Here is a 14,064-nt window from a genome sequence, read left to right on the forward strand (position 1 = left end):
CCCAGTGTCTCTATTCTAGGCCATGCTGCATTTTTATTCACTGTGTCCTATGAATTTCTCTACACCCAGGCATCTAATGGCATGTGATGGGGTTTCTTAATTCAGTTGTTTTATCAGACCTTGGTTTTTATTGTTAATTGTTTCTTGGTATTCTATTGTTAATTGTCTTCTTGGCCTTTTATCATTAATTGTTTTCTTGGTATTTCATTCTTAAATGTTTTTATTGTTTTTGTCTTTCAGTCGTTGCTGCAAAAGACGCCTTGTGTCTTTTTCTGAGAAAGCCATCTAAGAAATTTTAGTTAGTTTCAATTATTTTTATTTGTTTTGGAATCTGTTATTTTATTTTTAAATCTTTACACTCCTCCTGGCTTCTACTTTGGTTTTATATTGTAATTTTCAATTAAACTAAATACATATATTATGTTTTATCATGCTGTATTTTATGGTTTTAATGGTTGTGAACTGCCTAGAGAGCTTCAGCTATTGGGTGGTATAGAAATATAAGGAAAGAAGGAATGATGATGATTAAACTCCCCTATACCAAGTCAGACTGTTAATCTACGTGGTTCAGAACTGTCTTCCACACTGGCTGCCTGTCCAGGGTTTCAGACAGGAATCTTTCCCAGCCTTACCTGGAAGTGCCAGGGACTGAACCTGGGACCTTCAATATGCAAAGCATGTACTCTACCGCTGAGCTATGTCCCTTCCCCACATTGTATTTAACTAGTGCTGCACCGAAAATTTTGATTCTTCCATTTTCGGCATTTGTGGAGGGAGCAAAAACTCTGGTGAAAGAGGCTTGGAGAGGTGAAAATTTTGGAGAATTTTCTCCTTGGAGCAAGGGGCAGTGTTTTCACATATCTTTTTCAGTGTAGGCAATTCTTGAGGGGTCTTCTTTCTATTTCTTATTAAAAAAAAACCCTGTGTTTGCAGGAGCCCACGACTCTTCTCCAGCCCAGCAGTTCTTTCTGAACTACCAGGAGACCATGTCACCTCTCCCTCTCCTCCAACAGGCATTCAGGAAGAACTCCCAGCTGGAGAAGGGTCCTGGGTTTCTGCAAGCGCAGGGTTTTGTTTTTGTTTTTTAAAAGAAATAGAAAGAAGACCCCTCCTCAAGAATCGTCTACACTTAAAAAATGTTTGTCCCCCTCCTGTTTGACCTTGTCCCCCTCTGCAAGGACAGAATTCTCCCCCTCCCTGTGAAAGAGGTAGAAAAAACAATGCCTCCTTCACAGGGAGAGAAAAAGTTCCTGAAAACAGGGGGCAGGATATGGCACAGCACTAATTTAAACTGCATCTTGGGAGCTGTAGTTTGGAATAATGTAACGTGTCATGTGTCACCACATTATGTACCCCTTCCTGATTGGTTATTTTCACATGGCCTTTGTATGTAATGTTTACTCCCCATCACTGATAAGTTCAATATGGAGGAGAGACAAATAGCACCGCTGAATCCTTCTCCTGGAGCCAGAGCCAAAGTGGTGTAGACAAAACATTCAAGGCAGATGCCTTGCTGGAGGACCCAGGCTGGTGTTAAGTATGTTAATCCAACAAATATTCAGTGGATGCACAGAAATGCCATAATTGGGAGGCAGACTGTGCATACTCAGAAGCTCACAATCTATTCTGAAATTAATAATGAATTCCTAAGGTAGCAATCCAAACTCCCTATAAAGGTAAACATTGCAAATGCACAAATTTCAACCAACGAGCCGACTAATTGCAAAATTCAGCATCATCACTAGTCTTCAGTAGCACTAAAAAGCTTCCTTCTTTGGGGGATTTGTTTGGGTAGGGCCATCAAGGGATAAGAATGTTTGCCTAATCAATATTACGGCAATGGACTGGTGGTAATGTATCAGGAAAGGCAACCGAAAAGCAAACAACTTGGGATCCCACTGTCATTATCCTTATCTATCCGTAATGATTTGTTATGTACAATTGGTCTTAATACTAGCAGTGGTTGATATGAAACTGTCGGAGACAGAGCCAGCATGCTCCAGATACTAGGCCGAACTGTAGGAGCACTAGTCATCATGGCTATATATGTATTATCCAAGACAGTATACCACTCAATACTAGTTGTGGGAGAACATGAGCAGGAGGATGCTACTGCACTCATGTCCTGCTTGTCAACTTCCCTTAGGTATCTGCTTGGCCCCTGCAGGAACAGAATACTAGACTAGATAGGCCTTTGGTCTGATCCAGCAAATTTCTTCTTATGTTCTTATATACTAGTCCATAGATTCCTTGTAGGACAGGTCCCTCAGAAGAACCTGATTTGTTAGGCATGGTGGTTGTTAGCTGCTTCTGTATTTAAATTATTGCTTGTTCTTGTTTTACATTTTTGTAAACCACCTTGGGAAGTTGATGTGTGTGTGAGTTGGGGGGGGTGCCTACAAACATGAGATACACTTTTATTAAATAAATAAAGCTACCACAAATGGATAAAATAATGTGGATATTTTTCCATCATAGAGATGGGCAAATATTAAACTTCACAAGGAGCTAAATTTCTCAGGTATGAAGCACTGATTCCCACCATAACTGGTCTATGGATTTCCATCAAATTGTGGAATGGTTACACTTGGTGGCCAAATGGCAGGTGGGCCAGACCAAAAAAACACACAACCCCCCCAAGCAAACCCTGGTCTATCTCGTTGCGGCAGGATGTGTATTTTAATCATTGTCCAGACCTATTCAAAAGGGTATATTTCAGCTCTGCTAGTGTGATGGCTTCCCTTGGGGAATAAAGTAAGACTCAAGCTTTACACATTTGAATGTTCTTCACAGGCTGTTCATTATATCACCAGACTACAGTCAGTGATGATAAGTAAAGATACAATCAAGGCACAGAAAATAATTTCACATGAGTTTAGAGTCTCTTGCCACCATCACCACCCGCACCCCCCAGTGAAAAACAGCTTGTGATTTTTCACATTTGGAGTCTTTGAAATGAATCATTTGTGAACAATCTGCATGCCTGCAATTAATTGCTCTAGAAAGTGGTGGGACCACTTTGAATAATGGATGAGCTCGGTAATTGCACGATCTGTTCACAGAGAGCTTGCCAATAGAAAAAGGCGGGAAAGAGAGTGAAACAACCACAAAATGAATCGGTGAATGCAGCACTCCGGGGTGTGTGTGTGGAAATTGACGGTATCGGCAGTCATGTATCGTATATTCGGGCCTATTGGAATGACAGGCTGGTCATTCAAAATATGAAAGAGTAAGAAGCTTATGTAAGTCTCATAGGACATGAGGAAGAAAACCGCAAATGCTGTTGCTATATATTGTGACAGACAAGAAATCTGATTCTATCACCTAGCCTTGTCATAGACTCCCATAGACAACTATCAGATGGATCCACAGTTGGCTACCAAATTGGACTCAAAGAGCACTTATCAATGGGATGTTCTCTAACTGGGGAGCGGTAATGACTGGGGTACTGCAGGGCTCAGTCCTGGGCCCGGTGCTCTTCAACATTTTCATTAATGACTTGGAGGAGGAGGTGCAGGGAATGCTGATCAGATTTGCAGATGACACAAGATTGGGCAGGATAGCTAATACCCTGGAAGACAGAAACAAAATTCAAAGTGATCTTGACAGACTGGAGCACTGGGCTGAAACCAACAGAATGAAATTGAATAGGGATAAATGCCAAGTTCTGCACCTAGGAAAAAGAGCCCAAATACACAGTTACAAGATGGGCAATATGTGGCTCAACAATACTACAAGCAAGAAGGATCTTGGAACTGTTGTGGATCACAAGCTGAATATGAGCCAACAATGTGATGTGGCTACAAAAAAGGCAAATGCTATTTTGGGCTGCATTAATAGAAGTATAGCTTCCAAATCCCAGGAAGTACTAGTTCCCCTCTACTCAGCACTGGTTAGGCCTCATCTAGAGTAGTGCGTCCAGTTCTGGGCACCATCGTTTAAGAAGGATGCAGACAAGCTGGAGAGGGTTCAGAGGAGGGCAACAAAGATGATCAGGGGACTGGAAACAAAGCCCTGTGAGGAGAGACTGAAAGAACTGGGCATGTTTAGCCTTGAGAAGAGAAGACTGAGGGGACATATAATAGCGCTCTTCAAGTACTTGAAAGGTTGTCACAGAGAGGAAGGCCAGGATCTCTTCTTGATCATCCCAGAGTGCAGGACATGGAATAATGGGCTCAAGTTACAGAAAGCCAGATTCCAGCTGAATATCAGGAAAAAACATCCTGACTGTTAGCAATACGACAATGGAACCAATTTCCTAGGGAGGTGGTGGGCTCTCCCACACTGGAGGTATTCAAGATGAAGCTGGACAGCCATCTGTCAGGGATGCTTTGACTTGGATTCCTGCACTGGGCAGAGGTTTCGAATCGATGGTCTTGTAGGCCCCTTCCAACCCTACTATTCTATGATTCTATGATTCCCAGCACAGTCCATGCTTCCTCACATCAACCCACAGCAGCACTGGAACCTCTTCCCTGTGGTACAATCACACACCAATGGGGAGTGTATGAAGGAACCAAGTTTAAGGGGTCAATTGCATGTGTCTTCCCTACCCAATCAGTGTCCTATCTTCTAGCCAGAGCATGGGGAAGTAGATCCTACATGGCTTTGGTTGCACTAAGGATGTTGAAGGAATCCATTCATGGGTGGAGCTCACTGAGCTTTCATCAGCTCAGCCCCTTCGACTTTAGCTCTTTTCCCTGCATTTGCATCAAGCCGGGCCAGCTCACGGATTTTCCAGGTTTTTAAAGTTTACATAAGTAGAAATGTGCACAAATTGCGGGGCACAATGTGTGTGATTTATGCAAATTTCAGCTGTAAGTTTTCTTTTAAATTACGTATTTTTTTAAAAAAATGGAAAAAGTTCCTGGATTTCAGAAAAAGCCCCATGCAAATGAGAGCCAAGTCAGACACTTGCCAGAAATCTGTCGAGCCCCAAAAGGGGCAGATTCCACACCGATAGACATCCCTAGTTGCACATTAAAGGGACCTAATTTTATAGATCTTTTTCAAATGTTTAAAATGCAAGACATCCATTATTATAGTAATTATTACATCAACTCTATAAGGTCAGCATTTTTATACCCATATCACAGACTATGGGGTCTGCCTAAGACAAGGCTACCAATCTCAGGTCTGGGGCCAAAGTTGGCCTTCCTGGGGTTCTAATCTGGCCTCTTGAGTTCCCCAGATGGCCCCTTCCCACTTCCTCTGGCCCAACCACAATTACCCCAGCCACCAATGATTTGGTGGTTTCCTGGCTTTTGTGCAGTTTTTTTCCCCATTCTAAAAGTTGAACTGCCTCTCTGAAACCTTAGTTACTGGAAGGAAGAGCTTTAAACTAAAATATGCTGGTATTTTTGATATTTTGGTCCTGCCCCCTTTGCCTCTCCCCCCCGCCCCAGAAAGCAACCCCCAAAGCTTCTCCCTCAGTCTGAAAGAGGTTCTCCACCCCTGGCCTAAGACAACCTCATAAGTTTGTGGCTGAAGGAAAACTTGAAACAAGATTTATAGCTCACACTTTTTGCTATGACAGTTCCCAATCCTCACATGTAACTCAAGACAATGGGTAGAATCCAGTGCTGCCCATCTGCTAGTGGAGTTGTCTGCCGATTCTGGTCTGTGCATGGCTGGGCCTGCCAATTCCAGTCCCAATTAGCGCTCCAGGAGGCAAGTCCTGAAATGAGCAGAAATGCTTATTTCTTGAAGGAGGCAGGTCAACGGACCTGCCCCCTTCCAGAAATGAGCATTTCTGCTCATTTCGGGCCTTGTCTCCAGAAGCGTTAAATCGCTGAACTGTGAGCGGTAGGGGCTGCTTGCGGACCAGAATTGGCAGGGTTGGCTGCGTACGCAAGGGCAGTGTTGGATCCTGTCCAAAGTGTACAGTAGTACAGGCCAAGCTTTGTACATGGCAATGTCTTCAAACCAAAGGTCAACAAAAACAGTGTTAAAGGTTCCCAAAAAGGATTCTGTTGGGCTAGATAACCTTATATTAAAAATAAAACACTGCAGCCATCCTGTCTCTTCACTGTACAATAAGCGTAAGGGGGACACTTTCTGACAAATCTCGTCAAATGGCTTTCTTATGTCCTTGGTGAGTGGGAGCTGTTGGCAAATTGTTAACTTCAGATGTAGTTCAATTTTCTCATATACAGCTTCAGTCCTTTTATTTACCACCACCACCACCCGATAACTTTTATAAGGCAGTTGGACACTTGGAAGCCATTTGACTCCTGCTTTACTGTTGTGTGAATCAGACTTACCTTCTTATGGTCCTTAGTAGTGTGGACCTGGCTTCATTATGGAAGGTGATGATGATGCTGGTTGGTGGCAAATCTGTATGATAGTGCAAAGTAGTGCATCTGAATGAAGAAAAAGTAAAAAAATATGGCTTGTTATTGAGTCTTAAAAGATGACATTCAATAGATTCCCTTCCTAGTACAGGTTAGGTAGAAAGAAAGTGTGTAGTGGAACTGGTTAACTTCATTATTTGTTGTATAGTCCTATTCATTCATTCATTCAGGCATTTCTGCACCGTCCAATAGCCAAAGCAAAAATAAATAAAATAAAGGTTAAGACCAATTATATGTAGAAACTTAATGTAAAATCTAAAACCAATTAAAACAGCCACAGAATAAAAACAGAGTAAAATCAACAGCAGAGGACACCAGCAGTGCAAGGTTCTAAAAAGCACTAACACATTTTTAAAACTGAAAAAGTAAAAAAAAAAAAAAAAAAAAGCCTGTGAGAACAGAAAGGTCTTCATTTCACATTGAAAAGACTACAATGCTTGAGCCTCTCTGGGAAGGGCATTCCATAACCAGGGCACAGCCACTGAAAAGATCTCCTGTCTAGCATCCACTTCTCTCATTTCATTTGGCAGGGTCCCCCAGAGAAGAGCTTCAGAAGATGACTTTAAGGTCCAGGAAGGTATACACAGGAGGAGATGCTCTTTCAGGTAACCTGCCCCAAAGTCATTTAGGGCCTTAAAGGTTAATACCAGCACTTTGAATTGGGTCCAGAAATGGACTGGAAGCCAGTGCAGATGACAAAACATATCATAATGTGATCATATCATCCACTCCCAGGTAACAGTCTTGCTGCTGCCTTACTTTGTACTAGCTGAAGTTTCCTGGCAGTGTTCAAAGGCAGCCCCATGTACAACTAAGGATGGGGGAGAATTCTACTTGTTCCAAACTAATTTGCACTTCTGGCACTAGTATGTGGATCAGAATACAGTTAACCTTCAGAGTGCTCACTTCTCCAGATTTCACAATGCAGTTCTCAGCTCAAAAGGTGCATACAAAATTGTGTATATTAGTGGAAGTTGTGTATAAAAATGAATACATTAGGAAACTGCATACAAAAATGTACATATTAGGGAAAGTTGCATACAAAGATGTGTATATTAGGGAAAGTTACATACAAAAATGCACATATTAGGGAAATAAATACATGAAAATAAAAGAATGTGTGTGTGTGTGTTTCGATCTGCAGACTGGTACAGAAATCGGATAGAATGGATTTATGACTGAATATGTGTGAAACTGACACAGACCATAAATGTACTGATAAGTCCATCCCTACATACAACACACTGAAGTAATTCACCCGGGAGGTTACCAAAGCATCGATAACTGTTGCAAGGCTACCTCTGTCCAGATAGGAATACTTGCTATTCAGCCTAAGTTGATTAAAAAAATGTTCTTCACTACAGAGGTCCCTTGTGGATTGAGTCTCACTTTATTGGCCCTCATCCAGTTCATTACCATGCCCAGGCACTGGTTCAGAACAGCCACTGCCCTACCTCGTTTACATGAAAAGGGGACATAATCCCTGTTCAGGCATTATTCTTACCAGTTTCACTGAACGTGTGTGGAGAGAAGCACTCCAGTTGTGCCCCCCCCCCTCTGTGGTAGCATGAGGTCCTGAATTGTGCAGAAACAGAAAGCCTCCACAGATACAAAAGGCTCTCCTGTTCAGATCATCACCCTCCATGGGTACAGGGCAACGGTCTGAACAGGAGAGCCTCCTGCATCTGTGGAGACTCTCTAGACAATCCAGGACCTGGGGAGGGGGGCAGGGCTTGAGCGCTCTTCTCCTCACGTGTTCAGTGAAACAGATAAGAACACCTGAACAGATATATAGAGCTGAGTGTCATCTGCATATTGGTGACACCTTAGACCACATCTCCAGTGGTTTCATGTAGATGTTAAACAGCATGGGGGATAAAATAGAACCCCGTAGTATATGGAAACCCATAGTATAACTGTCATGGGGCAGAGCAATAATCCCCCAGAACCAGCTTCTGGAATCAACCATCCAAGTAGGAGTGGAGCCATTACAACGTTGTATATCCAAGCCCCAACCTAGACAGCCTATCCTGCAGGATGCTATGACTGAAGGTATTGAAAACCAATGAGAGGTCCAAGAGAACCAAGAGGTTGCATTCCCTCTGTTCCTCTCTTGGCAAAGGTTATCCCGTAGGGCACCCATGGCAGTTTCTGTTCTAAAACCAGGCCTAAAGCCTGATTGAAATGGATCTCAAAAATCAGTTTACCGGGGGGGGGGGGGTATGTAGTCCATTATGATGAACTTCTTCACTTCTACATTTACCTCTACACCACTGAGCAACGTTTAAAGTTAGCCTCAGTGCAGGACTTGGGTTGGATGGAAAGGAGAAAAACAGCAAAGTGTCACCAATGTGTTGGCACCATCACACCCTGAATCTCCACATAAACTTGATCAGTCTCATAATACATGTTGAAGAGAGGTGGGGTCACAACGAACCCTGCAAGACTCACAAAGACTACTCTGGGACACAAGACACAATTTTCTATACTATCTTCTGTGACTTTCTTGCTGCCAAAGAACAAAACTGCTCACAAACAAGGTTATTTTTGTTTAATTGTGGAAGAAGTAGCAAGTTGTTGAGCACTGTTCATTGTAGACTTTCCTGTTGCTACAGCTCCTTTTGATAGGAAGCTGGTGTTGGTTGAGATTAGGTTTCACAGAATGCTTCTGAAAATGATTGGGCTATTTCTTCATAAAATGGGTGACCTGGGTTTATGCAATTCTGTTTCATATCTTTGGATATGTTAACATTTTGGGTATGTATTATATTATGAAAGGGCCTGTGATGGCTTGATTGGGCAGGAAATATATCTGATATAATACATTAAAAATGTAATTTTCATCTTCTGATTGAAATATAGAATCCTTGAGCCATAATGTAATTTCCACTTATCTCTTTGGTTCATCATTTTAAATAAGCTATTCACTCAGTTGATCACTCTTTTCAGAATACGTGATAGAGTGGATGCACCTCAATATAATCTGAATCGTACATTCTGTTTCACCCTTCTCATAGTAGTTCATTTTCTTCTATCAGGGACTGCCATAATGTTCCTTTGCCTGCAACTTCAGCCTATTTAATTTGCCACTTCTGTATCCATAGTGGTGTCACTGGTGTTGGCCCAGGGAACAAGGTATGACTTCTAAGCTGAGTCCCAACGCCTCTTATTTTAGAAATGAATGGTGTGCATTCTTATTTTTTATTATATTGCCTCAAGGTTGACACCCTTATATTGTGTCTTAGATCCAGGATACCTTATGGACACCCTCCTTCTAGATTATCCTGCCCCTCCTAAGGTCAGAAAGTGAGGCCCTTCTCTGTAGCCTATCTCAGGTGGAAGTATGTTTGAATGAAATGTGAGGGAGTGTCTTCTCAGTGGCTGCACCCAGATCTCAGTCGCTGCACGACTTGCTCTGTGAAGTGTGGCTGGTTCTTTCCCTGTTTTTCACAATGAAGGAAGAAAGGGGGTTGCCCGAACTCCCTGCAGTGTAGGCAAGAGCAATTACTTGATAGACTGCCACCACCCTTCTCCATCCACCTTAGCCTGAACCAGGGGACTCTCAGACCTTTTAGGTCCAAGCCTGCACCCTCTATTTCAAGCTCCCAAACCTGAAATGTTATCCAGTAGCAAGTAGCCCAAACAGAGGGCACTGAATGTAGTACTGGAGTTTACTTGGTAGGAGGCACACACACACACACACACACACACACCCCTCTAGAGGTAGAACTGATGTTTATTTGCATGGGGAAAGAGAACGGAGTAAAAAAAGATATACAAGGATCAAAACAGAATCTTTGGAACAGTACTCCCAGCAAAAATAACAACACCTATCCTATACCTTACCCAAGCAAGGGTCTCCCAAAAGGACAGGGCCTGATCCAGAATCCAAGAACTCACAAGCTGAAAGCAAGTTGGCACAGGTAGATGGAGATGACTGGGCAGCTCCCAGCTTCCCCTTTTTATCCCCAGGCCCTTGTCAACTGTGGGAAGATCTCTGATAGCCAAGCATGGGCCAACTCAAGCAGCATTCCCAAAACCCTATGAGGGAGGGGAGAATTTCCCACAGGAATGTAGCTGAGTTCATTCAGCCCAAGTAACTGAGTTGCACTCCGTCCTTGAAGGTCAGGACATCTCAAGCTAACAGATCCACACGTGATTGCATCACTACGTGCTGTTTCAGGCTGGCCAACCGAAGAAGTCTCACAGTCAAGAGTACAGAAGGCAAATGCAGTTCTTGATATTCACCAGTTGAAAACACAGGAAGCTGCCTAAGCTGAGTCAGACCCTGGGTCCATCTAGCCCAATATTGTTGACACTGACTGGCAGCAGCTCTCCAGGGTTTCAGGCAGGATTCTTTCCCAGCCCCCCTACCTGGAGATGCTGGGGATCGAACCTGGGACTTTTTGCATGCAAAGCATGTGCTCAGCCACTGAGCAGTGGCCCCCCAATAAGTTGGTGAAGGCTGTTTTATTCCAGCAGGCTTTTGCTGCATGCAGCTGATAATGTTTGTATGCTTTGGTGTAAACTGCTGACCCTATATCCTTGGCTGTTTTATATTGAAGTTTTGACAATTTTTTAAATGTTGTACACCACCCTGCATGGTGCTTTTTGCACAAGAAGGGGAAAAAAGAAATGTCAAAATAAAATGAATAAAGAAAGACTTCATATTAACATTTCCTTGGCTTTATTTGAGGTAGCAGAGCCCAGCCCTAGAATCTACTTTAATGCCAAGGCTCAGCCCTGGAAGACATGAGGGTGTTTCCCTTCTCCCTAAATAAATGCAATCAGTACATGCACAGCTGGGATTATGAGGAAGGCTCCAGTTCTTAGCGTATGTCTTCTAAGTAGATTTGACTCCTGGCACCCCTCATTTTGCAAAGCTGAATAACAGAATCATAGAATAGTAGGGTTGGATGGGGCCTACAAGGCCATCTAGTCCAACCCCCTGCTCAGTGTAGGAATCCAAGTCAGAGCATCCCTGGCAGATGGCTGTCCAGCCTCGTCTTGAATGCCTCCAGTGTGGGAGAGCCCACCACCTCCCTAGGTAATTGGTTCCATTGTCGTATTGCTCTAATAGTCAGGAAGTTTTTCCTGATGTTCAGCCAGAATCTGGCTTCCTGTAACTTGAGCCCATTATTCCGTGTCCTGCACTCTGGGAAGATGGAGAAGAGATCCTGGCCTTCATGACAGCCTTTCAAGTACTTGAAGAGCGCTATCATATCTCCCCTCAGTCTTCTCTTCTCAAGGCTAAACATGACCAGTTCTTTCAGTCTCTCTTCATAGGGCTTTGTTTCCAGTCCCCTGATCAACTTTGTTGCCCACCTCTGAACCCTCACCAGTTTGTCTGCATCCTTCTTAAAGGTTGGTGCCCAGAACTGGACACAGTACTCCAGATGAGGCCTAACCAATACTGAGTAGAGGGGAACTAGTACTTCCCAGGATTTGGAAGCTATACTTCTATTAATGCAGCTCAAAATAGCATTTGCCTTTTTTGTAGCCACATCACATTGTTGGCTCATATTCAGCTTGTGATCGACAACAATTCCAAGATCCTTCTCACTTCTAGTGTTGTTGAGCCACGTATCCCCCATCTTGTAACTGTGCATTTGGTTTCTTTTTCCTAGGCGCAGAACTTGGCATTTATCCCTACTAAATGTCATTTTATTGTTTTCAGCCCAGCACTCCAGTCTAGCAAGATCACTTTGAATTTTGTTTCTGTCTTCCAGGTTATTAGCTATCCCGCCCAATTTTGTGTCATCTGCAAATTTGATCAGCATTCTCTGCACCTCCTCCTCCAAGTCATTCATAAAAATGTTGAAGAGCACTGGGCCCAGGACTGAGCCCTGCGGTACCCTGCTCGTTACCTCTCCCCAGTTTGAGAAGATCCCATTGATAAGCGCTCTTTGAGTCCAATTCTGTAGCCAACTGTGGATCCACCGGATCGTTATTTCATCTAGCCCACCTTGAGCTAGTTTGCTCATCAGGATATCATGGGGCACTTTGTACAAAGCTTTGCTGAAGTCGAGGTATATGATGTCCACAGCATTCTCACTAGGGATGGCGGAGAATTTCTCCACGAATCTTTGGGAGGCCGAGTGCCGACGCACTCGGCCCCCCGAAAGTGTTGGGGAAATTCTCCGCCGGCCCCCCACCCCCCCCGGGATGGGACTTACCTTCGGTGAATGTCCCTCTCGGTGGCGGGTCCCGGTGGTGTTTCGGTGGCATTTCGGCGGGGGCAGCAGCTGGTCTCCTGACCGGCTGCCACCACCGCCATTACAAAATAAAAAAGTACAGTAAAAAAAAAAAAACCACCCGTGATAGGCTACGTGACGATTTACGTAGCCTATCACGGCTAGATTTCCAAAGTCAGCCGTGATAGGCTACGTAAATCTACGTAAACCCATGGGGCGCCGCCATTTGCGTACACGCTTTTTTCCCCCCCCCAAAGTCACCTGTGATAGGCTACGTGATGATTTACGTAGCCTATCACGGCTGACTTTGGAAAACTAGCCATAATAGGCTACGCAAATCGTTACGTAGCCTATCACGGGTGTGTGTTTTTTTGTTTTTTTGTTACTTTTTTTTCGCAGCCGGGGAGACGGGGCGCTCCTTCCCGGCCTGAATTTCGGCCGGGCGAGGCGGGGCACCTCCCCCCCTCGCCTGAACTTCGGGGGGAGAACCGTAGTGCCTCCCACCCACCGTGAAGCAAGCTGCGGGACAAGGTAAGTCCCTTTCGTCCATCCCTGATTCTCACAGTCCACAAGGGAGGTTGCCTGATCAAAACATGAGATCAGATTCATCTGGCAGGATTTGTTCTTGACAAATCCATGTTGGCTTTGTGTAATCACTGCATTGTTTTCAAGGTGCTTGCAGATCAATCACTTTATAATCTGCTCCAGAATTTTCCCGAGGATTGATGTCAGACTGACTGGTCTGTAGCTCCCAGGTTCCTCCTTTTTACCCTTTTTGAAGATAGGGACAACATTAGCCCTCCTCCAGTCATCTGGCACTTCACTCGTCCTCCATGATTTCTCCAAGATAAGAGACAGTGGCTCTGAGACCTCTTCTGCCAGTTCCTTTATGACTCTAGGATACAGTTCATCTGGCCCTGGAGATGTGAACTCATTCGAAGTAATTAGGTGTTCCTTGACCATATGCCTATCGATCTCGAGCTGCAATCCTGCCCCTTCAGCCTGTACTTCTCCTTTGCCAGGGGAGAAGAAGACTGAGCTGAAGTAGGAATTCTGCCTTTTCTTTCTCATCTGTTATCATTTTGCCATCCTTATTTAGTAGATGAGCCACCATTTCTTTCCTCTGCCTTTTACTATGTACGTATCTGAAGGAAGCCTTTTTGTTGTTTTTAGCATCCCTCGCTAACCTCAGCTCGTTCGCAGCTTTAGCCTTCCTGACGCCATCCCTGCAATTCTGTGCTACCTGCCTGTACTCCTTCTTTGTTGCTTTGCCTTCCTTCCACTTCCTATACGTGTGCTTTTTTGTTTCCAGGTCATCTCTAAAGCTTTTTGTGAAGCCACATTGGCTTCTTCTGTTGTCTTCTGCCTTTTTTTTCTTGTTGGAATTTTTTCTTGTTGTAAAGTTTGTAATTGTGCTTTTACAATTTCCTTTTTTTAAAAACTACCACCCATCTTGGACTCCTTTTCTCGTTAGTCGCTTGCCATGTGACCTTACTGATCATTGTTCTGAGTTTATT

The 14,064-nt window shown here is 43.8% G+C and overlaps 1 protein-coding gene across 1 annotated transcript in view; it reads right to left on the reverse strand.

The window, feature by feature from the left end:
* Positions 1-14,064, reverse strand: part of GALNT14 (polypeptide N-acetylgalactosaminyltransferase 14) — a 409,305-nt gene that overhangs the window by 123,293 nt on the left and 271,948 nt on the right. The window contains exon 3 of the mRNA XM_084832560.1: positions 6,264-6,362. Within this exon, the coding sequence (XP_084688686.1) occupies positions 6,264-6,362 (99 nt within the window). The remainder of the gene's footprint in view (positions 1-6,263; positions 6,363-14,064) is intronic.

The sequence above is a fragment of the Heloderma suspectum genome, chromosome 1, assembly GCF_057233095.1.
Source record: "Heloderma suspectum isolate Gila_16-S chromosome 1, 16-S_ref, whole genome shotgun sequence".
Lineage (NCBI taxonomy): Eukaryota > Metazoa > Chordata > Lepidosauria > Squamata > Helodermatidae > Heloderma > Heloderma suspectum.